Raw genomic sequence first — 27,618 nt, 5'->3', positions numbered from 1 at the left:
TAAATTTTTTATAAATTTGGTTAAATTTAAAATTATTTGACTTCTCGGGAAACGAGAGTTGCATTCTTTTTGGATGGAGGGAGTAGATTTGATTGATCAAATAATTTATTGCATGGAGCGTTAAGAACATCTAAGGTTCCCATGGTGCTGCTTTCCTGCAGATTTGCGTCTGAGATCTGGTACTGGCTGCAAGCACAACGGAATGAAGTTTCTTTCATATGACATGCTTACATAATTAGAAATCAGAACATGTCGTGTTAGCTAGCACTCACGGTCAATGGCCCGTCGCACCACGGCGCTTCCTCGCCGGAGGACAAGCTTCCGGCCGCCGCGTAGACTGGGAAAGGGTGATGGCAAGAGTCTCCGGCGGTCCGGCCGCCGCTCCTTGGCTGCTGTTGTTTCTGTATTGTGGACCAACACTAGAGGCATTAGTCTACGGCATTTTGTCTGGAAGAGAGAAGGAATTGCCCGTAAAGAAAGAAACAAAGGAATTGCTCCCAGTCCCAACCTCCCACGCGGACCCCTTCCGTCGCCGCCATGCTGCTCCTCCGAAGCCGCCTCCTCCCTCTCCTCCGCGCAGCTACCCTGCTCCCCTCCCCTACGCACCACCGCGCCTGCCTCCTCTCCGCCTCCGCCGCCCCATTCTGCCTCGAGGACTACCTCGTCGCCGCCTGTGGCCTCGCCCCAGCTCAAGCCCGCAAGACGGCTAAGAAGGCGTTCGATGAAGCATCCAAAGACTGTAAAAAGAAGGCATTCGAGGAGCTCCGCACGTCTCGCCTCAACTCCGCCTCCAACCCCAACGCCGTCCTCGCCCTGCTCTCTGGCGTCGGCCTCCCCCGGACCGACATTGCTTCCATCGTCGCCGCGGACCCGCTCCTCCTCCGCTCCTCGGTGAAGAACGTCGGCCCTCGCCTCCACGCCCTCCGCGACTGCCTCGGTCTGTCCGCACCCCAGATCGCTCGCTTCCTCCTTCTCGGCTCACGCACTCTCCGCGGCTGCGATATCGTTCCCAAGCTGGAGTTCTTCATCTCCTTCTATGGCTCATTTGAGCAGCTCCTCGTGGTCATGAAGAAGAACAACACCATCCTATTTTCGGATTTGGAGAGGGTGATCAAGACTAACATCGCGCTGCTTTGTCAGTGCAGTCTAAGTGTTCGAGATATTGCCCAGCTGTGTTCACGCAATGCGCGGTTGCTTACCTTCAGCCCAGAGCGTATCAAGGAGTTCGTGCTACGCGCCGAAGAGCTTGGGGTGCACCCCAGCTCGCGGATGTTCAAGCACGTAATCAGATCTGTCTCAGAGACCAACAAAGAGAAGGTTGCTGCCAGGCTCGAATTTTTGAAGAGTACTCTTGGTTGCTCCGGGAGTGAAGTTGCAATTGCAGTCTCCAAGAAGCCAACTATTCTAGGATACTCTGAGGAGGGCCTTCTCCGCAAGATTCAGTTCTTGATCAAAGAGGTTGGAATGGAGCCTCAGTACATTGTTGAAAGGCCTGTCCTATTATCATACAGCCTGGAGAAGCGGCTAGTGCCCCGGCATTGTGTCATGAAGGTCCTGCAGGAAAAAGGATTGCTGAGTAGTAAAATGGGCTTTTACAAATTTGCTCAAATTGGAGAGGAGACTTTCAAATTGAAGTATATCGACTATCACAAGGACTCTGTTCCTGGGCTTGCAGATGCTTACGCCACAGCTAGTGCTATAGTTGTGCCCTCTGGAATGAAATCATAACATCTTAAAGTGTTCCAATTCTTTTTGCAACTCACGCTCATTCGCAGTTGTCGATGTTACAGGCGTTCTCAATTCTTTTTCTTTTGAAAAGAAGTTCTCAGTTCTTTCTGCAATAGAACTATTAGTGATCTCGGACTGCTCATAGTCTGACTTTTAAGTTATTCTGTCAAGGAGCTGGTTGGCTTATTTTGAGCCTTGCTGCACGTGTTTGTTAGTCGCTTCTTCTGTCTAGCACACGGCTGAAGATTATTCTGCGGACAGGCCCTTGTCGTAGCACTTAATCTAGTTGGAATTTGGCAGCACTGGCTTTCCCTTTTTCTCTAACCGTGTTTGTTCAGTATGTTTCATTTGTACTGGCATTTTACAGCGCTCGCTGATACTTCTTTGGGGCTTGACTATTTTGTTTATAGAGGAATGGATTATTCTTGTTTCTACTGATGGTTACTACTTACTTTACTGAGGCTGAACTAGAACTTTCAAGTAGTGGCCGATATTGCTACTGAGAAGAAACAATTGTGTAAACCAAGTATTGTGGCCAACAATACATTCATGATTTCTAAGAACTGTTTTGGTTCTATGGACCTCTGCCTATGTACTGAAGATGGTTCTGTTTTTTTCCCAAGGAATTGGAGACTGACTGCTGAAAACAGATGGCACGAACTAATTTGCTGTTCTTGCATTTCCACAGAACATATCCCTTTTGTATGGGCTATCAATCTGATTATGTAAATCGGTCTGTCATATATAGAGAACATATCTCTTCTGGAAATAATTCCATTAAATAAGGAAACAAAATATTCTTAAATCAAAGCTTGTTTATTAGCATTTTGATAGTCCTGTGATTTTGAGAAGTGATATTTTTTCTCAAAACATTTGCACTTGTATAGCCTGTGCATGATGGATAAGAAGCACAGTACTATTTATAAGGATTTTCTTACTATATGTCACGCTATGCATTCTGGTTTTATGGCAGCTCACAAGATGTGTGTAAGAACTTGTGGAGGTGCTTTCTAAGCAGGATCACAAAAGCCGCTGTAACCACTGGTGCCCTCTGTTTTGAGCTGCATCTCAAGTCCAGGCCTCTGGAGAGCCACAACTCATGTGCAGAAGCAGCAAACCAGATAGGCGAAGCGCATGCGTACATCTTGCACTGTATGTGTGTAATGACTAATGAGACGAGCTCTTCGCATGTTAAGGCTATACTTAAAGCTTGTTTGCGTCCAGTCATTTATTCAAAGATACGAGTCCCAAGCTCTAAAACATGTTTGTGTGGAGACTGCAGGCGGTATTCCTGCTCTGGCTTCCAATTCCTGGGCTTTCAATGTCTTTTCAGTCAACTATTATTTTCCTTGTGGAATTTTCTGTTAGTTCTGGTGTCGGTTTCTATGGATGAGAGCGATGGTTTTGCGCGTGCAACGCTGGACCAAGTCTCAGGATCGTATGAAGTTTCAGGATCTAGAATTGAGCAATTAGGTGAATTTCGTATATGGAACCGCAACAACACTTGGAAAGTTCTGCAATAACTCACATTCCCCCCCACCCCTGAATGGCTCGAGGCACTTGCCAAGAAAAAAAAAATTGGACTAGGGGCACGCAGAACTTCCACCATATAAGTATGATACTTTGTGAGATAACATGGGTCCGTGGCACAATGGTAGCGCGTCTGACTCCAGTTCAGAAGGTTGCATGTTCGATTCGCGTCGGGTTCAAACCCCCGAACTAGAACTGGGTCACTTTTTTTTGGAGAATACCTGTTTAGGGACAGGCGGTTTGCCGGGTTTGCGTCGCGATCCATCACGCTCATGCCGCCGGGGAGGCACCGGGACAGAGAGCCATTGCGGCGCGCGTGAACTATGAACCACGATGACAACCTGACGAATAGACAAAGCGAATGCCAGGCACCCACCCTTTGTTGACAAAATTTTGTGGCAAATTAATTTCAGCGTCGTAATGAAACAATAATTGCTATGGTATCTCCTTTTTCTTACGTATATATGCATATTCATATGTGTATCAAATGATGATTTTACAAAACTATTGCGGTTGTTAACTAGTAGTCGATATGATTTTTTTTAACTTTCTGTTGTTAATAGTTGCTATGTTTGCCCAAGTTTCAAAAAAATTCTTAGAGCCGGAGTGACTGTAACGCTACAGTTACTTAGGGATGTTTGGGTGTTTAGATATAGGGACTAATTTTTAGGCCGGGTCATACCGAACATTTGGATGTGAATTAAATATGAAACCAATTGCATAAGTGGAGACTAATTCACGAGAAGAATCTATTAAACCTAATTAATCCATCATTAGCATATGTTTACTGTAGCATAACATTATCAAATCATGGACTAATTAGATTTGATGGATTCGTCTCGCAAATTAACCTTCAATTATGCAATGAATTTTATAATTAATCTACATTTAATACTTCCAATTGATATCTAAATATTTGATGCGGAATTTTAGTCCCTATGAACCAAACATACAACTAACGCTTTTCTCTTCTCCCTAATCCCTATAAGCCAGCTTGGCCTTCAAACCGGAAGCAAAGGTAACTTATATTTTTTACATGGCAAGTTACGGCGAGTGCCAAATCAAGGGAAGCGTTCCTTTCAAAAAGAAAAAATCAAAGGGAGCGGGCGCTGAGGTTGTAGAGACACCTCGTATGCCAAGGAAAAGGATGCCACAGCGTTACAATTTGCATCGGAAATAGCAAACAATACGGATGGCGTCAACGCTAATGGAAGGAACGAATGGCATTCGCTGGGTATCAGGAGAATAAGCCACATGTGAACAAGATATAATTTGCTTGCACATATTTCATAAGTTTAAAAATACAGTTCGAGAAATCATTATCTTTTATAATTTTGAACATACAACCATTCGGAAGTAGCATACTGAGCCAGACCCCCGTGCTACCTGTGCTGCAGCTCGGATCCTAGGCTTAAAACATAATGGTACATTAGATTAAAAAAATAGATAATATGTCAAAGCTAGTATGAAGTTAGGCACTGATTAGCTATTTAGCCCGGGGCTTGATTTGTTCCTGCCTCCGCCCTGAGCATACAGTTCGAGTATTTTGGTTATAGACGCTAGCTAATATTTTGATTTCAAATAGTGCATATTTAGGTACCTATACCGACGTAAAATACGAGTTCAATTTTTTTTTTACTTTGTGAGGAACCGGAGAATGTTACATCCCTCCCTTTTTTTTCCTTAAAATGGAGCGGTAGAAAAACAGCAGTGTTTTTCATTTTAAAAGAAAAGGAAACAGCAGCGTTGGCGTTGCTGTTGCAGACCTGCAGTCCAGGCAAAATCCACCGCCCCTGACGTGGGCTGCTGCCGCCGCGGTCAAAGTTCCCGCTGATCCCATCCACTCGACAGGCCCAATCCGCGGACCCACGTGACCGGAAACGCCTCCCCGTATCCGCTGCCATTTTTCTCCCGTTTGGCTCGTCAATTTCCTGCGCTCGCGGCTCTGCCTGCCCCGCGGTTCCCGCTTCTTACAACACACCCCCGGTCGCCTCGGGTCGGCCTCTCCCCACTCCGCCGCCGCTCCGCTCGCCCTCATTTCCTCCCTCCCTCCTCCTGCTCTCACCTCTCTCCCAGTCAAACCCGCCTCGGGCGCAAACTGATTTCGGCTCCTCGGCACTGAAACCTCGCGTGCGCGGTACGCCCCCGCTTCCTTGTTCCTCCCTCCCCTTGCTTCCCTCTCGATTAATCTCGGCTGCTTTGTTTTTCTGATTTTGTTTTGATTCGTCTGTTCAATCGCGCAGCTCCAGGACCAAGGGTTCTGATTGGGGGCCGTTTCTCCAGCGTTCTTCGGCAGATTGGTATGTTTGAAATTTTTTTGGGGGAGAATGGGGAACGTTTGGTTCCATTTTTTTTTGTCGGTGGATTACTGCGGATATGGTTTAGTTGGGGGCTGTTTCAGGGTTTATCGCCCGTCCTCTCGGTGTCTAACGGTGGGCGGGATCTTGCGTTTCGCGTTGGTGCATGAGGCGATGGTTGTGGCGGTGAACTGTGGTGGTGCGCGGTTGGTTACGGCTGATCTGTTTTTTTTTATGCTTGTAGACGGTGGGGATTTGGTCCAGTCCAAGCGACATGTTTGTGGGAGGAATGTTTCGTGGGTGATGTGGCTTGTTTCGGGAGTTAGAGGCTCGTGTTTGTGCATTCCGTTTGTGATAGTACTAGATGGTTGGAGTTGGGTGATTTGGCCGATGCGTGGTGGCGTCTGCCCGGACATGTAAATGTGTTCCCGTCGGGGAGCACATGCGTCATCCATCAATGCATGCCACGGTGTGTGTTATTTGCGACCAAGGATATGAGATTAATTTCTGTCTGCGTCCTTCAAATGAGTGATATCATAGATTGGGTTGGATCTGTTATTTAAGGAGAGTAGTTGGTGTTAGATTTTGATGTAGTACTAGTGTTTGGCCCCACTGACTAGTGTTGATGCGACATGTTCGAATTTTGGCATTGCATGTTCCTGTGTAGTTACTGCAGTTGAATTGAACAGCGCATTATCTGAGTGGCCCTTCTATTCGTGATAAGGATGTGTTGTTGAGAACGTGACCTAGTAGTCCTAGCTTCTCTGAGGATTGAGTCCAAGTTTACCTTTTACATGCCATGCACAATCTCTGAAGGATTAGAGCCGTGCAGCATTCTATACTGCATCCACTAATCTGCATCATTTATTGTTCGAAAATGGTTGATATTTTTATTTTATTTGTGCCACTAAAACCATTAAATTTTCTCTTGCATACTCATGTAAGTTGTTGATTGGTACTAGACGCTGACGGCTGACCGCATGCCTTGCAGAATTGCATGGGAGTTAAGTTAGGAAGAATGCTTTGCCACCTATGCAGATTTATTTTTATTCAATGTGCAACATTCAGGCATAAATACCAACATCCCTAACTGCATAAAATTTCTGTGATGAGGTAGTTTGTAAAATATGTATTGGTCATTGCATCACTCACCTTATTTGACTTCTAAGAACAGTCTTCAATATCTACTCATCCTTGAAATGTTTTCATTATATTCTTTATATGCTGATTGTCACTATTATTTATTAACAATTACTGCATGACACATGTGTCCTGCTGAAGGCTATTTTGCATCATGGAGAGTACAGACAACGATGAGAAAAATCTTGTTGTCACTGAAGAGTGTACTAGTCCTGGAGAAAATTGTGAAGATGAAGGGGATTTATCAAGGAAAACAGAAATGTTAAATGTAGAAGAATCAACAAATTCTTCGAATGTGGGTTTAAGCAATGAGTCAGAAGCACAGATCGAAGAGGGAGGTAACTCAGAGAAGCACTTAAATGGACAGATGAATGAAAGCACAAGTTCAGATGCCATGGAACCTTTACACTCAAACCAGATCACAAAAGAGATTCTTGCTGAAGACAAATCTGAAGAGCCAGTGTTTGATGGTACTGAGGTTCCTGAAATGGAAGAAATGAGGCGTTCTTCCAATCAGTCTGTGGAACTTGACTCAGAGGCTCAAGGTTCTGTAATCAATGAGCGGGCTATTGCAATCAAGAATTTTGTTAAAGAAAAGAGTGTCATTGCAGTTTCAACATTTATGCGGCGCCTTTCTGGCAAAAAGGACGAGAATGAGTTTAAGGTTGAGGTTGACAAGAGTGATGGTTCAAAATGCATCGACAGTGAGAAGACTGGGTCTGATTCTGAACCTAAACCTAAAGAGGTACAGCAGAAAACCGACGAAAGGACTGCTTGGAATCCACTAAACTTGATCAAAATTGGACGAGATTTTGATACTTTTATAACTGGGGAAGCAGGGCATAAAGATGCGCCAGATTTGTCAGAGCAATCAAAAGTGAAGGGTAGGATTATAATATACACAAAACTGGGGTGTGAAGATTGCAAAATGGTTCGTCTATTCTTGCACCAGAAAAGGCTCAAGTATGTTGAGATCAACATTGACATCTTCCCTAGCAGAAAGTTGGAGTTGGAGAAAAATACCGGATCATCCACTGTACCAAAAGTTTATTTTAATGACCAGCTGATTGGAGGATTAGTTGAGCTGAAGAAAATGGAAGATTCTAGCATACTTGATGAGAATATCGGTGTACTTTTCAAAGAAGAACCCTCATCTTCTGCTCCCTTACCTCCCTTACCTGGAGAAGATGATGAATCTGGAAGTGGGAAGATGGATGAGCTGGCAACCATTGTCAGAAAGATGAGAGAGTCAGTCACTCCTAAAGATAGATTTTATAAGATGAGAAGATTCAGTAACTGCTTTCTTGGTAGCGAAGCGGTCGATTTCTTATCAGAAGATCAGTATTTGGAAAGAGATGAGGTAAAGCATCTATGATGCATGCCAAAATTAATCTTCTTTAAGAGCCATGTTAGTGTTACGCGGTTACACCTTACAACATGGGTTTTGAATAACATTATTCTTGATTTCTCTAACTCTTGGTACTGCCTTTAATTTAGCTACAGATGGCAAAATTGCATGTTTCATATCATTATGTTGTGAAAGGACTTTTCATTTAGTCTCTCTCTCTCTCTGTTTTTTTTTACCTCGTACTGAGAATTTCTACCGCCTTTTCATTAGTTCCTGTTATCAATTTAGGCAGTGGAATTTGGAAGGAAGCTTGCAAGCAAATACTTCTTTCGTCATGTTCTAGAGTAAGTTTTGAAATTAGCATGCAATATTCTTTGCATTTCTATCATATCCATCTGTATTGATGGGCAATTTGGAGGTTGTTAATATCAACTTCTGTCACTGCAGTGAAAATGTCTTTGAAGATGGAAATCACTTATATCGTTTCCTGGATCATGAACCCATAGTTATGACTCAGTGCTACAACATCCCTAGGGGCATTATTGATGCTGCACCAAAGCCCATTGCTGAAGTGGCATCAAGGTTGAGATTGTTATCTTATGCCATTTTTGAAGCTTATGTATCTGTGGATGGTAGACATGTCGACTACAGAAGCATCCAGGGCTGTGAGGAATTTAAAAGGTCAGTGCTTAGCTGTATATACTTGATCAAGATGTGACAAATCAAAGTATACTGCATAATCCACGTATTGTTTGCCTCAATATACTACAACGGCTGGTTGTTTTATATTGTTCTTCTGGCAGATTTTTGAGTTGATACATATGTTTAGGTTCGTAAATCGTAATACAGTGAGAAGACCTTGATATATTGTTTGAGCCTGCTCTTTATATAAATCATGCTGTAAATTATAAACAGCAATTTCTTTTAAACACATTACTGATGTTATTTGTTTATTATTTTGGGGTGCCATTTGTGTTGATGAGTGCATTTTACTAAATCGTTCTCCTACATAGGTATATTAGAACAATTGAGGAGCTCCAGAGGGTTGAAATTGATGACTTATCACGTGAAGAAAAGCTAGCTTTCTTCATAAATCTCTACAACATGATGGCTATTCATGCATTGGTGACATGTGGCGTTCCTGCTGGACCACTGGACAGGAGAAAGTTTTTTGGAGATTTCAAGTATGTCATTGGTGGATGTGCTTATTCACTGTCAGCAATCCAAAATGGTATTCTACGTGGCAACCAAAGGCCACCATACAACATTGCCAAACCTTTCGGACAGAAAGACCAAAGATCCAAGGTGAACAAATCAGATCCCAATGAAAAGGCTAAACATATTTCTCTGTTTACAACTGCTTGCTTTTTCCTCAAATGCCCCAGTGATGCCTGGATCTGGAGTCCTCTTTGTTTTTGTGTGTGTATTTGTGGCATAATTTTGTTCTACCGAGAAATTCTTATGTCTACCCTTGCCACCAAAATAGATGTTTAGTTCTTTTCAAGACTGGATGTATGTTTGACCTGCAGTTTTTCCTAGGTAGGGAAGCTTAAGCGATTTGCATGAAGGGTAAAAAAATGCTTCATCTCCTTCTGAAAACAAAGAACTTTTCTTCAGTTTCACATGATTTGACACCGAATGAAAAATTCAGTAATCCACTTCTGATTGATAATTTCATGTTGGTTATGTATTTGTTTGTTTTCATGTAGAAATGTGAAATATGTATTCTCGAGTGTGTTTCTGGAAATTTAGATGGTTAGGTTCAGCAGATGTTGTAAGCAAAAAGTTTAGAAGTCCAATATACGAAAAAAGTAAAACATATCTTATAAAAGTTAAAACATATCTTATAAAAGTTGTCTGTTGCACGGTCCCACAATTGAGGTTGTTGTATGAGAGGCCGAAAAGTTTGTCTCCTTGCCAAAACAGCCATTACATAGTCACAACCCTTACTATGGTATAGCAGCAGTATACTACTTGCATATTACATCATTAATTATAAGCACCCTGTTATTCTTTTAACTAACTAATTACTGAGACCTACAAATCACTCAGGAGCTTACTAGATTTGTGATGAGAATATATATTCATTCATCTTGTTCCCTATAACTGCAGGTGGCCCTTCCGTACCATGAACCTCTTGTTCACTTTGCTTTGGTATGTGGCACCAAATCTGGACCTGCACTTAGGTGTTACTCACCAAGAGATATTGATAAAGAATTGATGGAAGCTGCACGTGATTTCCTAAGGAATGGTGGACTGATTATTGATCGTGATGCCAAAGTCGCATCTGCAAGCAAGGTTTTAAAATGGTAAGATGATTGTTATTCTTGCTTACTCATAGTCCCTTGACCATTTTACTGCTTTCACTTAGTAGTGTGCATGGCAAAAACTGTCAAATCAAAATAACCATACATATATCAATGCTACTCTTAGAGAATCCAGTGCTTTGATATGGGCAATTATGTTGTTAACTCAAGATACAAAGTGTTCTTCAGAGATACGAGGACAACTATGCAACTGCAGAAATATAAGCAAGGATGGATTTTATAGAGTGCATAATATGCGACTTGCATCCTGGGTTTGCTAGTAACAAGCTGTTGAAAGAAAGCATGCTTGAAATTATGATCAAGATCTTGATAGCGATAGTGAATTCATTAATGATTACTTTCTCAGCTCAATCGCATGGTCCACATGTTTTTCAGGTATAGCACAGATTTTGGCAAGAACGAGACGGAAGTGCTGAAGCACGCCGCAAACTATCTTGAGCCTGCACAGTCAGAGCAGCTCTTGGAACTTCTTGCGAGCACTCAGCTGAAAGTCGTGTACCAACCCTACGACTGGAGCATAAACATCTAGACGCAGCTTGATGTGCATCCGCATGATGTTCCGGTTACATTTGCATACCTGTTGCACAAAGTTCCGTGGATCCTTGCCGCTCATGTGCATCTAGACGCAGCTACGACTGGAGCATAAACCAACCCTTTCTGAAGCCGGGTGCACCTCTGACAGAGCGTTCTTATATTGGGGCAAAATGATGAGTACCAAATGACCTGCTATATATTGCGTTGGTTTGACTGGATGAGCGTTTTGAACCATTAACGCGGCCTTCCCCAATTGGTGATACTCAAATTATTTGTAATTGCTGCTATTCAGTGTCCTGCAGATTTTCAGATAGGTACGGTGGTGGTGGTGGTGGTGGTGTTAGGAGCAGATGCTAGCTCGTAGAGCTTTACAGAAGAGAGGTATGCAGGTTATTCTTGATTCGGCCGGTGTCTCGAGCGCGCGACCCCTGGCTGATCACCTTCACGGCAGGCTACACCCAGATTGAATGGGAATTCGTGTGTTGCACTGCATAATCGCACCGGCGCGCCACGTGGAGAGAGCGTGCGTGCGCCCGTGCACGCCGGGATGGAAATTGGACGTGGATAATCGACACTGTCCGATTTCATCTCTGACAAAACCATTCGAGAGACACTGTGTGCTTGCCACAAATGACCCCTCCTGCTCATCTTCTTCGTGAAGCTCGCGACTTCGCGAGCTTCAGTGTCGCTCCACCCGTTGCAGCCTCTCCACCCGTCTCTTTCTCCTTGTCCTGCGTGAAGACAAGGAGCTGTAGCAGTCCACAAATGCTAACTCTATCCTTTTGGTATCGTTGTTGCCATATTATCTGTCTGATTGCAATAACCCAAGTGGGTACGCATGGATTGTCACACTTCCGTATGATAAGAGGTTAGGCAATTGTAGCCGGGAAGGCTTGCCGTTATCATGGCACTCTTGGCTCTAAGCTTGGCAGAGCATACATGGGACGACAGCCTAGGGGAGTCAAAGCATGGTCTATCTGCTAGGGGGTGTGCGTTCTCTCTGTACCGCTGACTATATGTATGTGGTGTGTTGTAAGGGCATCTAACTTGCACAAGGAAGAAAATACCCGTGAACCCACCGATATGCTCTCTGGTTGTAACAATGCCTACCAGTTCTTAAGGCATCTCATTGGACGTAATGATATCTACGAGTTTTTAAGGCATCGAAACCAAGTAATAAGCATTGACACAATTTGGATGTAACCTAGAACGGATTTTCGGAGCTATCTACCCTCCCCATGGTGTGTGTGTGTATATATATGACGAGTTTTATCTACACTCATGTGTAGCTATTCTCACCATCAGTATACCATCGTGCGTATATTTATATGCTTATTCTAAGATATTTCAAAGGGATATATATGAAAAATTTCAAAAGCATCCCTATTCTTTAAATATATATTATTATACCTTAGTACTATCATATAAAATTGAGCATGTCCACATACTTTATGTATGGTCACATACCCAACGTATATACCATCACAGATGGTCTAGTATGATCACATACACCTCGTACATACCTTTCATCAGGTCAGATACGTCCTACATCATGAGATACATACGTAGGAGTAGCTACAAGCGTATGTAGAATAAATTTTATATATATATATATATATATATGCCTTGAGTTTTAGTTTCATGATTGTATGATCCTGACAATCATAATTACGGAAAAAACCAATATAAATGCAAATAGATTAATCAACACTTCTCTTATTTCTGAGGAGTCACATGCATCTTCATGCATACATTATTATTATTGGAGTACAACTTATAGATAATCTAGCAGAACGCACTCCCAATGATGGGTTGTTGCAAGAACGCGGCAGGGTTTAGTGCAGCTAGTTGGTTGAATGGTAGTAGTTGTTGTTGCTGCAAGTAGAGGGCAGGGTTCGCCACGGCCAGTTGGTTAAATGGAAACAGTTGTTGTTGCTGCCAGTACGCTGCGGGGTTCACAACGGCCAGCTGGTTGAATAGGTGCGAGAGCACCTGTTGTTGCTGCTGCACTGCTGCGATTGCCTGAATCTGATGTTGGAAAGCAAGTTGTTGTTGCAATACCACAGCCAAGGGTGAGATCGCTGTCGTGAAAGCCTGTTGTTGCCTGTAGGATTGCTGGAATGAGTGTGCAGATCCCACGGCCGTCAATGGTGAGAAGTATTGCGGAATAGTGGCCATGGCAGCAGCACTCAGCGGTGAAGAGCATTGAGGAATAAAGACTGCAGTAGCGGCACTAGCCGAAAGAGCTAGGAGTGCAAGAAGGACAAATATCTTAGCTGCCATTGTTGCTAAGAGTTTGGTAGTGTGCTTACTCAGATTCTAGTTGGTCGAGAATATATGGACGATGATTTATCTCCTGATTTGGTGCCTATTTATACACACAGCAAACCATGTAGCCCAAGCATAATTTTGACTTCTCCTGAAAAAAGTGTGGGCTAGATAAGCTACATATGACATGGCATCTAGTCATTTTTGACGTTAGTGGTTCCTTTTCTTGGGTATACAATATGTGTTTGCAAGATAATCTACAACAGATACAACAAAAGTGTCTTTCTGTTGTTGTTTTTAACTTTTTATGGTACATGGGCAACAACAGTATGCTATGTAGCCCAACCAAGATTTTGACTTTTTCTCAAAAGAAATATGGATTAGATAAGCTAGATATGACTCGGTATCTAGTCATTTATGATATTTAGTGGTTCCTTTTTTGGATATACAATATGTGTTGGCAAGATAATCTACATTAGATACATCAGCAAAAATTCCTTTCTATTATTATTTTTATGGTACATGAGCAAGAAAGGTATGTTGTTCAGCTTTACACACGTAATTGTCTCAGAAATATCTAATTGCTTCTACTTTGTAAAAGTGAGTTTGTTGTATCATGATTTGCCTATGTGGATTGACGATATTTTTAACTCAATTTGTCCCTAGCTAACATCTAATAGGATTAGCTGGAATATATCTTAGCAATGTATTATTTATGTTTTCTTTCTCATGTTTAAGACCAAACTAGGGCCTCCTAAATTAATACCCCTATGTTTTTCCTATTGGCTATTTTTTTTAAAACCAACCGGTGTCGGGACACCTACCAGTGATGGCACCGAGGTTACTGCACCTTGTGTAATTGGGTGGATGGAAAGATAAGACGCATGTGGTCATCAGCTATGTTGTAGTGACCATAGCAGCTCATCAAGACATTAGACGTTCAACATGATGTCAATATTGTAGGAGGTGTGGTGAATCTTGAACTCAAAGTGGGAGAGCATGCCTCCAGCAATTGCATTGGCACCGTTAAATGCAAAATATATTTGAGTTGTACATAAATTTTTTGTAGTTCTTAAAAAGCTTTCAGTGAGGCAATAGCTGGGTGTAAGTCCATTCTCAATGGCCAGTTTCATCTTACAGTTTTCTAAATGCAACCTCATCTAAAGTGAGATGAAACCGTTAATGAAACAAACTCCTATAATGCAAAACTTTAATTTGACAGTTTTATAGGTTTAACTTAGCATTTAAAATGTTGCCTATCAGTGTGAAATGAAATAATCTCAGTGGAGTTTCACTCGGTTTCCAACGCATTGAGATGATACGAATGCTCTCAATAGAGCTTCACTTGGTTTCCAATGAAACAGTGTACATCAGGTTTCATCATGATAATATTCATCTTCTCTCTTTCCTTATTTATTTTTTTCATATCACCAGTTTTGCTAATGTGTCACCTCATTTAGTGAGAATGAAACTGCCACTGAGAATGGCTGAACTAGTGTTTGAGCATGAAGAGACAAACAAAAGGGGAGAAACATCACAGAAAAAGATGTGGTATCATAAATAAATATGTTATCACATATGCTATTTTTCTATCTGTTGCTCCTATTCCAACAACACTATACTTGCTTTTTCTATAGTTTTTAATGATGTGGACAATGTGCTCAACAAGTTGCCGCCCACATTACAAACAGTGATCCATATCACCCATCTTCTTCTCCTTTTTTTTTATTTTTTTGCACAAGCAAGTGAAGAAACTTATCTGTTGATGACAACAAACATTATTTACTCTACTCATTCGTTCCTCCTTACCACATCATTAGAATGATAATAACGAGCTGGGGATTTTGGCTACAATGGCACTTACACCTACAACTTGACGGAGTGTACATAGCGCTCACGGAGGGGAGCCCAAGAAAATCCTATTTAGTTGCGTGAGTTCTCTCTAAAACACTATCCATATGAGTGTGTGTGGTTAGTACATGACATGGTAAAATTAAAACTCTGTCCATTACAATTTAGAAATCTAATCTAATTTGATAAACAACCTATTGTATAACTTTTATATATTTTTGTCTTATACGACATGGTAAAATTTATAATTGATATACATGTCTTTAGAGGAACATGCGGGAAAAGTGTTATTTAACATGATGCCAGATGTTTCGATGGGCATCCAAAGCATCCCTAGAACGCAGGTAGGATCTCCGAAGCTTGAAACATCAAGCCAGCACCAAATATTTATGTTGCGGTTACATGCAAAACCTCTCACCTTTTTAAGTGAGTCCTACCAAATATTTACCTGGAATCAAATATGAAGTAAAATAGGGGGTCAGGTGTAGAAGTTGATTTAATTTGGAGCAGAAAATTTGGCATATGATAAATATATGATGGCGATTTTACCTTGACATGTTTCACCTCAGTTGAGCATTTGAAAATTATTTGCCTTTAACGGACATGGCTTTTATGGATAATATTATAGATACTACTCCAACTATCCTAAATTATCAGTTGTTTTAGCTTTTCTAGATATATAGTTTTTATTATGCATCTAGATATATATTATATCTATGTCCATAGCAAAATTTATGCATATAGAAAAACCAAAACGATACGAAGAGAGTATATCCACCAATTACTATTTAACTCCCCAACTAATTAAAATATCAGGGGCACGAGAAAAGGAACATTAACATCACACAAAAGCTCAAATAAAACTGTCAACACCACTCACGAAGTCACGATGCTAACGATTTCGCCGGCCACCAGAAACAGTGGCATGTGCTCAAAATTCTGGGGAGCTCGCCGGCCACGGAGACAAAGGCCCAGCCTGCATCAGGAAAGATTCAAAACCAATGCATTCCATCCCACTTCACAAATATTACCAGTAATTTTTCAGCTTCACCAGTCCCATGCCAAACCGGAAAACCCCAACATTCCTTTCCACTTCTCGACAAGAATTACCGGTCACTTTTTTCTATTACAAAACACATATGTGACCAAGCTTGACGCAAACGAAAAAGAACGTCTTGACAGGTACTATGCAGCAACTCACTTTTGGTATCACTACGTCTACACATTACACAAAAGCAAACATCCAATTTTCTTGACTCCTGCACACTCCTTTTAGGGTTTTTACCGGGACCCCCCGAGAAATCTCCTTCCACCACCCTCCTTTTACACGATAGCAAGCATCAAATTCTCAAGCAGATGTGGCTAGTGGTCATGACATATCTAGGCTTAGGCTGTGAAGAATAGATGCAAGAATCAATTGGCAAAATGAACTTGTGATCCCTGTGGACACGACACCGATATACACATTGCTACTGTATTAACGTCACAATATCGTACATCCACATCTGTTCTGCTTCGGAGAGTTTGACTGTTGCTTCTCTGAAAAAGGAGAGAGAATATGTTATGGAACTTTTTAAGCAGAATTATTTATGGAATTTATACACAATAATGCACGTAGACAATGTATGCATGCATCCATAGAAAATTATTGACTCTAGAGATTTGGTATAATGGAGAAGACAAAATTGTTTGAAGCACGCACAGAACCAGAAGCGCCCCTTATTCAAAGAGAGGAGGACGGGTTATTCACATTTAATTTGATGGTCAGAGGCGAATTGAAAGCTAAGCAGTGGTAATTAAGACCCCCGGGTGAAAATAGGGATGTCTCCTACATGTATGTATGTGTCCTCCAACAGTACAACATGCATGCCAATGAGGTTGCCCTTGGGACAGAAGGAGAAATAGAGACAAATTAACTAGGTAAGCACAGGGTAAAACAAATAAGCCAGCACAGCAGTTCTAATACAAGACTGATTGGCAGATACAGCGAATGTGTAACATGCACTCATACACTGGATAAAAAAATAACAGAGAAAAGGCTCTAGAAACTCATGGTAGCATGTAGCATCATGAGCAATAGAGAAGACTGATCAACATATGCAGTTCAGTCAGACTTCTGTTATGCCTCACAATCAACCCAGCACCACACCAGCTCAGCTTTGACTATAGTTTTGACTATGCAAGTTTCTGACCAGGAGCATGTTCTGATCAACAAAAGTAGTACATACAAAAACCCTGCTAAAAAATTCCATATCACTGCCGCAGACCAGCGCCACAACTGCAATAGTACATTCTTGTACTGGGCAATGAAACATGCTCTCATTCCCATTAGAGAATGTGGCAAGAAAGCACTAGAAGAAGGAACTAGATTCAATCCAATGCTTAAGGCGCAGGTTGCATAAAGACTAAAGACCTTACAGGCTGTATATTTGACTAAAGAACCAACTGAAGTGTAGAGAGCAGAGACAATATCATGACCTAGAAATTAATAATGGTGAACAGCACTGATTAAAGTGCACACCTAAAAGCTAAAATAAACACTGCACTCATGCTACTATAGGGGTGAGATTGCAAAACAATAACACAGTAGGTGCATTTAACAAATTGTTTCTAGAGGATGACAATCGACGGTTCAATTCTATTGATAAAATAAATTTTCAAGCCTCTATAGAGCAGTCAGGTGAGAGTATCAAATAAATTAGCATGATAAATTGAGCAAACAAGAGGAAACAAAGCATTACCACTTTTGTTTGATTGGGGAGGCCGCACAACAACATGCATTGTAATCACACTTCCAGGAACTTCTCCAACTGGGACTCGTGACTCAGCAAGAGTTTTGCTATTCTCCAGTATCCTTCCAGCGTTGATGAGCTTCACATCATTGACAGTTTTTGGAACTATTTCTTTATCTGTTAACAAACATGAAAATAGCACTATCAACAGAGGGGCAAGACATACTTCACAAAGGTTCTGGAGGACTGAAATATGCCTAAGCTATGTAAAACAACAATATTTGAAAAATACTATTGACAGACAATACAAGATGACCAAAAGAAGGGTAATTCCCATTTCCAGGCAAGCTTATCAGTCATCAGAAGGAAAAACCACTGAGGTATGGTCACTTGTTAGTTTAACTTGCTTCGTCCACAAAGCATGCCATGATGCCTGATTCAAAAGAGAAATGGTTCTTTCCTTACTACTGTGAACCTTTAATCCAGCATTAGTCATCACTCTAAGCTAATAAGGTCTGGAGCTTCTTGCCACCTCTGAATTTCTTTCCCAGTTGCACCAGTTTAGAATATGTCAGCAAACATAAACAGTTGCACAAAATCAATGTAGTGTTTACTTGTGGAATTGCCAAAGAGATATAGCAGAAAATGCTGACACTTCATGTAACATGTCTTTTGTACTGCTAGTACTGTCATGTGACCACATGTTGAATGTGGTCCTGTCCCATGCAGATGCTCAGTCGCACTCCACCTTTACAGTTACAGGCTCAATCCAGACATATCTGTCTGCATAACAAAAAATCATTCTGATGACTAGCTTCAATGAATGGGACCCATGGTTACTCAGAACTCAGAGACAACCACCAAACAATTGAAGATCATATATAGGCACGCAAGATAAGAAGGCAGGCAGTCTCATTGAGCCACACAATCTCTGGAAATGGTCCTGTCATCACATGTTTGCAGAGATCCTCAGCGTGCCCCTTAAAGATACAGAGATCCAATTTCTAAAAATGCACTCAGAGCTCTAGCAGGTAGCAAAATCCAACCAGGATATAGCACTAGAAACAAAAATCCTGCCCATCCCTTTACACAGGAAGGTAGTAGCAGTAGTAGTATTTGCTAATACAGGTAAGGAGGATTTAAGAGACAGTCACTTGGACAAGGGTCTGAACAATCAACTACCGCACGAACAGAACAAACAGCACCCTAGCTGAATCCATCCTACAATCATCACGCAATCCACGCAGCAACATGATCAGTCAATTTGGGGTTCGCAAGTACATCGCAGCACGAAACGGTCTAACTCCAAATTCCCCAACACAACAGCCAGCGCGACATCGGGGCTTTTCTAGTTTCCGGATCAGCAAAGGCAGGGCAGCCGAACAAGCAACCTCCCGAAACAGGAGGCGTCAACAAAGCGGAGCAGCATATATATATAGAGCAAGCGCAGCGAGTGACAAGAGAGAGGGCCTCCTCACCCTGCGGCCACCGGGCGAGGACGAACTCCTTGAGCGCGGCGACGGTGGTGCTGGGGTCGTACTTGCTGGGCCCGATGTCGGTGCCGTCGAAGAGCCGGAACTTCACCTCGATCGGCTCCTTCCCGCCGGCCATCCCCCCTGGCCGGATCGCGGGCGCCGCCTAACCAACCCCCACCAACCCCTTCTCCACCAAAGATCCCCCAGGCTGCAGGAACAACCGCCGCGGCAGGAGCAGGGAATCGGCGGGGGAAATCAGGGCTGGGGAGGAAAAGGCTGCCGGAAATCCGCGCAGGAAGGGCAAGCACCGATGCGGATCCCGCGGAGGATCCGATCCTCCGCGCGGGGATTTAGAATTGCTTCGCGGGGGGCAAAGCGAGGAGGAGACGGGGGTCTCGAGGCGGAAGGAGAAGGGGGGAGTGGGATTCGTCGGCGGTTTGGCAGATACACCCTCCGTGATCTCGGTATTTATGACTACCCCGCAGGGATCCTAGTAGGAACCTGCCGCCCGAGTCCGACTGACTGCGAGAGGTGACTCGTTCAGCACGTGGCCCACAAGTTTCTGTTCCAGAGTTAGGCAGGACTGCTTGATTGGGGGGGGCTCGTTTGATTTCTTTTCATTCTGGCTATACCACCGCGGCCAAGTTACATGTGAGGATCGGAAGCATGAGCTTCGTTTGATTTCACTACCCGCCGCTCCAGGCCGCAGCGGCCCATGCTGCCTCCGAGCTGGGCTGCCGTGCCTGCCCAAGCACCGGCGTCCAAGGTCGAGGCGTGCACAATGCTCATCAGCTGTTCCCGGTCGACACGAACTACAGACGGATTCAGCATAAGATAGATAATCTAGGCCATCCGCTTGGCGAGCAGCTTTTCCCTGGCCTTGGTCTTGGCCTGCGACTTGGAGCCCATGATGCCACCTCCCCACTTCTTCCTGACCTTGTCGAACTTCTTGTTGAAGTTTGCCTGGAGTATAATTTTGAGTCATTTTAAGAGGGATCACAACCACATGATACCAATCAGATCACAATATGCCATTCTATCCTACCTTAATAGCCTCCAAGATCTTGCTGAACTCGAGCTTGTCCTCGTTCTTGACAGTGGTAAGGCACAGCACGGATGCGGTCTTCTTGTGAACAATCTGCGTACCATTATTTGTAAAGTTTATTCAGCATTCACTTCAGACAACAATTGATAAAGTTATCAAGCTCAATTTACAGTGTAGAAAACATACCGATCCAAGGCCAGCCTTTCCTTTAACAATGCAGCACCTCCATCTTCCTGCACAGGGCTGGAAGCCACACAACAAGCTCAATCGGATCCACATCATGAGCGATGACAACAAGCTGGGCCTTGTTCTGGAGAAAAAAAAGATTCAAATCGACATTGTCAATACTTGTTGTCATGAAAGTGTTACCCTTTATTAGCAAGTAGTAAAGTAAAACAGAGAAGCGATGTCTTACCTGCTCAATGAGGTAGGTCACATGGTTAAGGCCATACTTCACAACAATTGGCTTCTTAGCCTCAACGGTTTTCCCTTCATTCTCAGCCTGAGCCCTCTTCAAAAGCCTCTCCTTCTTGGCAGCCTTGTCCTCAGGGCGGTACTTAAGAAGCATCTTAAATAGGTTGGTAGCTGCAAACATACATTCACAGATATTATCAACTACATATTTACAGTGAAAAATAAATAGATAGCTAAAACAGAACAAACAAAGCAAACATCAAACAACAAAAGCAAGTCGAGAAGACGTAATTCCAGGACCAGATGATGTTCATGCATAGCAGCAACGGCTAGCTAAAACAGTAAGCACATTCCTGTTTTGTAGTTTTTCAGTACCTTCTATGAACAAAATATGGTGTTTAATCATTTTCACAGGCAAGATTAGACATGCTACCACACATTCCTAAGATGGAAAAGTACATATATGTACAGTGGTGCCAAAGGCCTAAACAAACTAACACCAATGGCAGGCACATCAACAAGTCAAGACTCTATGTGCTAATCGAGAAATCGAGACACCCAAGCATAATAAACAGTATTACACAAATACTACAACTGTATTGGCATCATGTGGACAAGATTATCCAATGGTTAGTGCACATATCAACTCGGTTCGTTACCAATCAGTTGTTCACATGACGTAGTTCTTGGTCCTACATCTATTCGAGACTACTGTAGCAAGCCAGAAGGGGATATACTTCTAGTGAAGGGGGGTATACTCAGGGTGTGTTTGGTTCAGCTGTGAATTCCTGAAAATCTGATTTCTGGAATCAGCTGTGGGAAAGCTGCTGTGAGCTGACAGCTGTGGGAAAGCTGAAAGCTGTTTGGCTGAAATAGCTGTCAACTGTGGGATTCTGTGAGAAATGTCAGTTTTGCCCCTGAGACTGTATAGGACTGTTTATATGCTGATTAATTGTAAGGATACGTAGATGACCGTTTTGGAGAGAAAATTATCATAATTAGAATTGTTTGACATGTATAATTAATACAAAAGATATATAGATATAGACTTTCAGATCGTTTTTCTGTTGTTATTGAGTGCTGGAATGGACAAAATCAAGTGATTCCATATGCAGGTGTTGGGGTGCATATCTTTTGCAAATGTTGGCACAATATTTCGCCAGAAGAAGCTATTAGAGAAGTACAAGAAAGCTCAACATTTTTTCAAGGATCAAAGGCATTGTATTTCACTGTCAATAGGGACCACCATTACAGAACAGAAACAATTTTCAGAATGCAACTCAAGAGCTCAGCTTTTCCACAATTATTGTTTGATGGAATACAACCTAATGGTTCAGGTTATCGCCACTCATTAGGTTCTCTTCTGATAAAAAAAGGAATGTAGCTTCTAAAAAAGAACACACATGTAGAACAGAATCTCTGAGCTGAAGAAAACGAATTTTCGGAACAAAAAACTGAGGCATCCAAAGCTACTCCTGCATTTGCTGCTGATCATCTCCATGCCAAAGTAGATCTTGTTCCTTGTTGCCATGACCTCATGAAGCTCAACAATGTTCTTATGTGCCACCAACCTCATTGTTGTGATCTCACGCCGTATCTGCTCTGAAAGCCCGACCTTGAGCACTTTGTCCTTGTCCATCATCTTAATAGCAACACTTCTGTTGGACTCAAGGTTTCTTGCATAATGCACCCTGCCAAATGTACCTTTCCCCAGCAATCTCCCCAACTCATACCGCTCCATCAAAATCTTTCCTCTACCCTCCATATCTTCAAAAGTATAAATCACAGGGCTATCTTCTGACCGCCAAACAGGTGGACTGCAATGATTTAGCCCTCCTCCCCCATGTCATGGTCCATGACAGTGAACAGTACTCTTATAGCTTGGTCGTGTCGGAGTCTGAATGGTGTAGAATTGATGCAGCTAAGATGGTCGCTCACATCAAGAGTTGAGCAGGCTAGCAGCCTTTGTGGAGCAGCGAGCTCCTTGATGTCGCAGCAAAAATCTCTTCTATGAAAGCACATCTTTCAGCATTCCCAGATGTTTTGACTTGTTGTGGATTTTGTTATCTGCTCAAAAGAAAAAAAATAATGGATTCAGCAATTTGGACTCCAGGATATTGACGAAAGCTAATAACTTGTGTTAAATACTGTAAGAATTATCAACCAAATAAAGGCTTTACAGAGAATGGAAGAGGCTTACTGAATTAACTAACCAAGTATTATGCATATTAAATTCAGTACACAAGGTTCCCAGTTAGGACTCACTTGGAAACTTGAAATAAGAAAACAAGAGGGGCACGCTTTGCTGCAAGCACTTGCTGGATTTTTGACCCCTCGAAAATGCTATTGGATTTCTACAGATGGAATAATTAACTGCTTTGCATACGACGAAAATGAGCACGGATCCGCGCGGCACGCACCTCGGGAGCTCGAGCTGACGACTGCGGGGACGCCGCGGCGGGAGCCTGGGCCCAGGCCGAGCCCGAGCTTGTGCTAGATCCGGATTGGAGGAGTGGGCGAGGGGCGGCCGCGGCACCAGGACGGGGGGGGGGGGGGTGGTGTGGGCACGAGGTCGGGGGTGGGGGCGGTGGCGGGAGCTCGGCGGCGTCGGGGGGCGCGGCGGGCGGCGCGGCAGGGAGCCGCGTCGGGGGCGGCGGGGGCACGTCGGGGGCGGCGAGGGAGCGTCGGGGGGCGCGGCGGGCGGCGGCGGGGGCCGCGTCGGGGGGCGGCCCGGGGGGCGGCGGGCGGCAGGCGGCGGCGGGGGCGCGTCGGGGGGCAGAGGGAGAGGGCGGGGGAGGAGGCGCACGGGAGATGGAAGAAAAGAACCGAACCGTTACGACTAAAAAGTGGCAACGCGGGTAATTTGTGTGCGGGAATCGGTAGAATCGGCCCTGCGGGTCGCTGCGTCCCTCGCACTGCGGGAATCGGTCGATTCCAAAAAATCTCTACAGCCGTCCGAGCCCTTTGGTTGCGAAGTGGATTTTTTGGAAGCGAATCGCCTGCCGGAAGCGGAACCAAACGGAGCCTCAGTTTGTTACCAATGGTCATGGCCGACGCGGTCATGCTCCCTCGCTGTCGTCGCCGCGCTTGGCTTCCTCGTGATCCCGTACCTCAGGCTGCTGCTCGTTGAGGTGGGCGCGCTGCTCCACCCCGTTGCGTCGTGCCTCTCGGCCGCGCCTTCTTTAGGGCCGTGGTCGCCATGGCGGCGGCCGTCGTCGCGTGGGAGCTGCTGGGCCACCACGCGCGCAAGTGCGGGAAGCCCAGGTGCAGGGGCCTCAAGACGGCCTTGGAGTTCAACATCTAGCTCAAGACGGAGGAGTGAGTGCACGGCTGCCCCGGGCCTGCCGCGCGATCGGTGATGCTTGCAACCGCGGGGGGGGGGTGGAGGGGGGCGACCCGTCGTGTTCGGGGACGAGCAGTGGGAGCTGGAGGCTGAGCTCCGCAAGATGGCGCCGCCCAGTGGTCACACCGTGCTCAGCTTCCGCGTGCCCTGCGGTTGCCCCAAGGGCCGCATGGAGGTCTGGGGCGCCAAGATGGTTCGCCGGATCAAGAAGTGAAAAGGGGAAAAAGAGAGGGAGGTTTGTCGTGCCAAGATGGTTCGACGGGTAGGCAGAGAGCAGAGAGGGAGAGAGAGAGCAGGCGGCGGCGGGGAGCAGGATAGGGAGGGAAAGGCCGCCGTGTGCCAGGTTGGCCCGTGCCCCCCTCCCTCGGAGCCGCGCCCCGCGCCGGATCTCGATCCCGTGGGAGCGGGCAGCAGCGGCGGAGAGCAGAGAGGGGGGGAGAGAGAGAGAGAGAGAGGGCAATGGCCGGGAGCAGGAGAGGGAGGGAGAGGGCGCCGGGGAGTCGAGGAGGAGTGTGCAGGGTTAGGGTTCGGGGTTGCGGGAGAGGTAAATGAAAAGGTGCATGAGGGGTTTGCGAACAAGACAGTGTTATCGAAATTCTCCTTCTTTGTATTGAAGTAAATATTATTTGAAGGTTCTGCGTGGAAAATGTTCGAACGTGTTTACTTTGCGGTCCGGACGAGATGGGTTTAGTTGTGATTTTTGAAAAATTGGAGGGCTTTTTTGCAAAATATCCACAGCTTGCGTGGATCGACATGCGTCCCATTCGGCGCGCGATGCGCGCCCTACCATTTCAATAATCAAATCCAGCAATAGAACCAAATAAATATTGGAGAGCAAGAATGCGCTCTTCTTGTTTAAGCATTTGAGGAATGCTCAGGTTTGGAAATTTCTCCAAAGGGTTTGTTACAGGTAAAAGAATCTCAACACATACCGCCCATCCTCTAGATGCTGCAACTTCTATTGGCAATTTACCACCTGTTAAGCAACCACACAAGAAAATTAGAAATAAACATAAGAGAGCAGGAAGAATAACAAAACCAGAGGTCTTCTGTTGCACAATGAGGATATAATAAAGCCATTATACTCCGAAGTCCAAACCTATCACAAAGATCACAAATGAGTATAAGGAACTACACATGCAGGGTGTGCATCATGGTACTTGTGTACACTATATAGCACAGTGGTGGTCTAAACTGTGCATATGTACTCAAACTCCTTTTTTTCCTGGGATGTGAAAATAATAAATGGCTTTCTAACAGAAAGATGAACAGGTACATGAACATTTAGATCAACACCTTTCAATTCCTTTTCAATTTCCTTTGATGTTGCATGAAGGCATCATCTCAACTTCAGTATTAGAAAGATAGGCAACATTCACAAAATTTATTAATGGAGTTCTTTCAAAGTAATTTAAGATGAAATCTCCACATTTAAGAATAAATTCTCAAGCCTTATGTCACAACACTTCCAAAATCAATATTTGGAATCCACATCTACAATCCTCAAAGTGCGTAATTTTGCCACATGTAAGAACCATGGCTAACTATCGTAACATAACAAATTCATCAAGAGCATGTGGCAATGAAACAGCAACCTGACAAAAAGTTTTGTTCAGAGTGCTATAACATTTGATATTTTCAAATCTACACGCGAAGAGAAGTAACTCTACATACCAAGCCCTATTGCTCCAGTATCATCTTGATTCAATGCATTGTTAGTGCCAAAGTATGAATTTAATTTGCATATTCCATCCTACAATTCTTGATGCAACAAAAAAGCGCAACTTTGAGGCAGATGACACTGATAACATAGCTATTGCTATGGCTCATGAATCACGACACCACGAGTCCATTTTGGATCAAGAAGACAATGGAAAAATGTAATAATCTGAGGAAATAGAAAGTGAAGATGTTGCAGAATATCTGTCTTCAATTGATTTTCTTAGAGAGTAAAGTTACTAATTTCAAGAACCACATGTTGTAATTTTGTGACTATGCATATCCAGCATGCATAAAGTTCTATGGGCAGAACTATAAGCGTCCAAGTAGTTAAGAAATTCAGACCTCCCAGGATGCTAGACTCTTCATGTAGGGAGGAAGTTGCTTGTACTTCACCTTTGACGCCTTTATCATTTCTTTGAACGAACTGCCTTTCATGGAGTTAACGTGAAAAAAATCAGAATGAGCAAGATTTGATCTATCTTCAAAAATATCAAGATATTCATGTTGATCACCTTGATCATTTCTTTCATTCTGGGGAGCTATAAATTCAGGTTCCTTCATGATCTTTTGTCCAGCATCAGCACTGAACACTATAGAGTATTAAAATATGAATTGGGCTATTTTTAACATGCGACTAAAATAGGGAAATGAACATTAGAGGTAAACAAAGAATAGTGGGGAAACGTGAAAGCTATAGATATATGAATGGATTTCTTTCTATTACCTTTCATGATTCTTGTAAAGCTTCTTTGGGCTTTCACTATAATAATCTGTGACCACAAAATCTCAATAAATTATCATTATTTAAGCCAAAAATTAGCAGCTAACAAGAAATACTAATACCTTCCTATTATCTGGCTCCTGAGAGCCTGAATTTGAGAGCGCAACCTTAGAGCATGGAAGGCTGAAAGGCTAGGAACAATCAGAACATAGCAGACTATAACACGGCAACACAATAGCAGGTGAAACACATTGATACCGTTGAGAATAGACTAGAAGATATATCGATTTATCTCTCCATGATCTATCCATTATCAGGTAGCAGTAATTTTAATGACAAGCTACGATTAACAACAGAGAGCAACCTTTTTTAATCCAAGATCTGGCAAACAATTGAAGACGAGAAAGGAAAGGGAGAGCAGGGCGCACCTGAAGAGCAACTTGCCGGCGACGAACCCACCGCAGGCGAACTTCGTGACCTGCATGAGCAGCAGCGGGTCCGAGGGGCATAACCCATTGGCGCCGAGGCCGACGACAAGCTCATCCAGCAACGGCGCGCCGGAGGGCGGGGCCGACGGCGAGCTCGTCCAGCAGCGGCACGCCGGAGGGCGGGTCAAGGAGCCCGACATCCGCTAGGAAGCGTTCGGCCGATGTGGCCATGAAGGCCACGCCCTCGCCCGTGCAGGAGATGCGCAGCCGCCCACTGCCCTCGCTGTCAACGGAGACGCGGCCGGCTACCTGTTCGAGCGCCTCGCAGCGGCGCACCTCCCGCTTGTCGCGGCGTCGCCGCTGGTCGACGCGCCGCGGGCCTCCCCTGAGCCGCTCGCGCTGTCGAACCTTGCGCGCCGCCTCCACCGCCGCAACCCGCTCCACTTCCTCTGCCTCTTCCCGCGCATCTTCCACCACCACACCCCGCTCCCACTCTCCCTCTCGCTAACCCCCACTATCGCAGACCTCCGCGCCGTCACCAACTCCCCATTCTGCTGGCGATCTAGATCCTGCAGGAGCGGGCGGCGGCGGCGGAGAACAGGAGGAGCGGCGGCCGGGAGGGGTGACGGAGGCAAGCAGAGAGGGAGAAGGGGAGGGGAGGCGGCGGCGGGGAGGCAGAGAGGAGAGCGGGAGAGAGAGGGTGGCGGCGGGGAGC

The 27,618-nt window shown here is 44.3% G+C and overlaps 4 protein-coding genes, 1 long non-coding RNA gene, 1 other non-coding gene and 1 pseudogene across 8 annotated transcripts; 3 read left to right on the top strand and 4 right to left on the bottom strand.

The window, feature by feature from the left end:
- Nucleotides 1-28: 28 nt before the first annotated feature.
- LOC112889959 lies at nt 29-2,612 on the top strand. The gene has a single exon (XM_025956766.1). The coding sequence runs from the start codon at nt 538-540 to the stop codon at nt 1,726-1,728; it is 1,191 nt and encodes a 396-aa protein (XP_025812551.1). The 5' UTR covers nt 29-537; the 3' UTR covers nt 1,729-2,612.
- A 753-nt stretch (nt 2,613-3,365) lies between these two features.
- Nucleotides 3,366-3,437, top strand: TRNAW-CCA. The gene has a single exon. It is a non-coding gene; the product is annotated as a tRNA-Trp (tRNA).
- A 1,759-nt stretch (nt 3,438-5,196) lies between these two features.
- Nucleotides 5,197-11,704, top strand: LOC112889307. Of its 2 annotated transcripts, XM_025955872.1 has the most exons (9): nt 5,197-5,395; nt 5,502-5,558; nt 5,800-6,024; nt 6,837-8,055; nt 8,332-8,387; nt 8,491-8,724; nt 9,057-9,348; nt 10,156-10,352; nt 10,746-11,704. In XM_025955872.1, exons 3-9 carry the CDS (start codon nt 6,017-6,019, stop codon nt 10,897-10,899), a joined length of 2,160 nt encoding a protein of 719 aa, XP_025811657.1. In that variant the 5' UTR covers nt 5,197-5,395; nt 5,502-5,558; nt 5,800-6,016; the 3' UTR covers nt 10,900-11,704. The 2 variants fall into 2 exon arrangements, with proteins under 2 accessions (XP_025811657.1, XP_025811658.1); XM_025955873.1 differs by lacking the exon at nt 5,800-6,024.
- A 922-nt stretch (nt 11,705-12,626) lies between these two features.
- On the bottom strand, nt 12,627-13,234 carry LOC112890069 (zein-alpha 19D1-like). Its single transcript, XM_025956915.1, has one exon. It carries the CDS (start codon nt 13,185-13,187, stop codon nt 12,690-12,692), a length of 498 nt encoding a protein of 165 aa, XP_025812700.1. The 5' UTR covers nt 13,188-13,234; the 3' UTR covers nt 12,627-12,689.
- A 2,778-nt stretch (nt 13,235-16,012) lies between these two features.
- On the bottom strand, nt 16,013-19,986 carry LOC112890153 (membrane-anchored ubiquitin-fold protein 3-like). The gene is made up of 3 exons (XM_025957028.1): nt 19,234-19,986; nt 17,765-17,932; nt 16,013-16,562 (listed from the first exon to the last, which is right to left on the bottom strand). Exons 1-3 carry the CDS (start codon nt 19,364-19,366, stop codon nt 16,507-16,509), a joined length of 357 nt encoding a protein of 118 aa, XP_025812813.1. The 5' UTR covers nt 19,367-19,986; the 3' UTR covers nt 16,013-16,506.
- An 87-nt stretch (nt 19,987-20,073) lies between these two features.
- On the bottom strand, nt 20,074-25,589 carry LOC112890549 (annotated as a pseudogene).
- A 1-nt stretch (nt 25,590) lies between these two features.
- LOC112890806 lies at nt 25,591-27,050 on the bottom strand. Of its 2 annotated transcripts, none has more exons than XR_003228346.1 (4): nt 26,904-27,050; nt 26,479-26,658; nt 26,267-26,344; nt 25,591-26,182 (listed from the first exon to the last, which is right to left on the bottom strand). It is a non-coding gene; the product is annotated as an uncharacterized LOC112890806 (long non-coding RNA). The 2 variants fall into 2 exon arrangements; XR_003228347.1 differs by having other exon boundaries at nt 26,267-26,337.
- Nucleotides 27,051-27,618: the final 568 nt, after the last annotated feature.

The sequence above is a fragment of the Panicum hallii genome, chromosome 4, assembly GCF_002211085.1.
Source record: "Panicum hallii strain FIL2 chromosome 4, PHallii_v3.1, whole genome shotgun sequence".
NCBI lineage: Eukaryota > Viridiplantae > Streptophyta > Magnoliopsida > Poales > Poaceae > Panicum > Panicum hallii.
The sequence above is the reverse complement of the archived record's forward strand: the minus strand, read 5'-3'. Positions and strand labels throughout refer to the sequence as shown.

What these genes read in the sequence shown, in the direction of transcription:
- LOC112889959 (XM_025956766.1), top strand. Translation starts at nt 538, where the DNA reads ATGCTGCTCCTCCGAAGCCGCCTCCTCCCTCTCCTCCGCGCAGCTACC.
- LOC112889307 (XM_025955872.1), top strand. An exon ending in TTCTTTCGTCATGTTCTAGA is followed by an intron (nt 8,388 to 8,490) that starts GTAAGTTTTGAA and finishes CTGTCACTGCAG; the next exon opens with TGAAAATGTCTTTGAAGATG. An exon ending in AGAAAGACCAAAGATCCAAG is followed by an intron (nt 9,349 to 10,155) that starts GTGAACAAATCA and finishes CTATAACTGCAG; the next exon opens with GTGGCCCTTCCGTACCATGA.
- LOC112890069 (XM_025956915.1), bottom strand. Translation starts at nt 13,187, where the DNA reads ATGGCAGCTAAGATATTTGTCCTTCTTGCACTCCTAGCTCTTTCGGCT.
- LOC112890153 (XM_025957028.1), bottom strand. Translation starts at nt 19,366, where the DNA reads ATGGCCGGCGGGAAGGAGCCGATCGAGGTGAAGTTCCGGCTCTTCGAC. An exon ending in CCTCGCCCGGTGGCCGCAGG is followed by an intron (nt 17,933 to 19,233) that starts GTGAGGAGGCCC and finishes GTTTGTTAACAG; the next exon opens with ATAAAGAAATAGTTCCAAAA. An exon ending in TCCCCAATCAAACAAAAGTG is followed by an intron (nt 16,563 to 17,764) that starts GTAATGCTTTGT and finishes CTCCTTTTTCAG; the next exon opens with AGAAGCAACAGTCAAACTCT.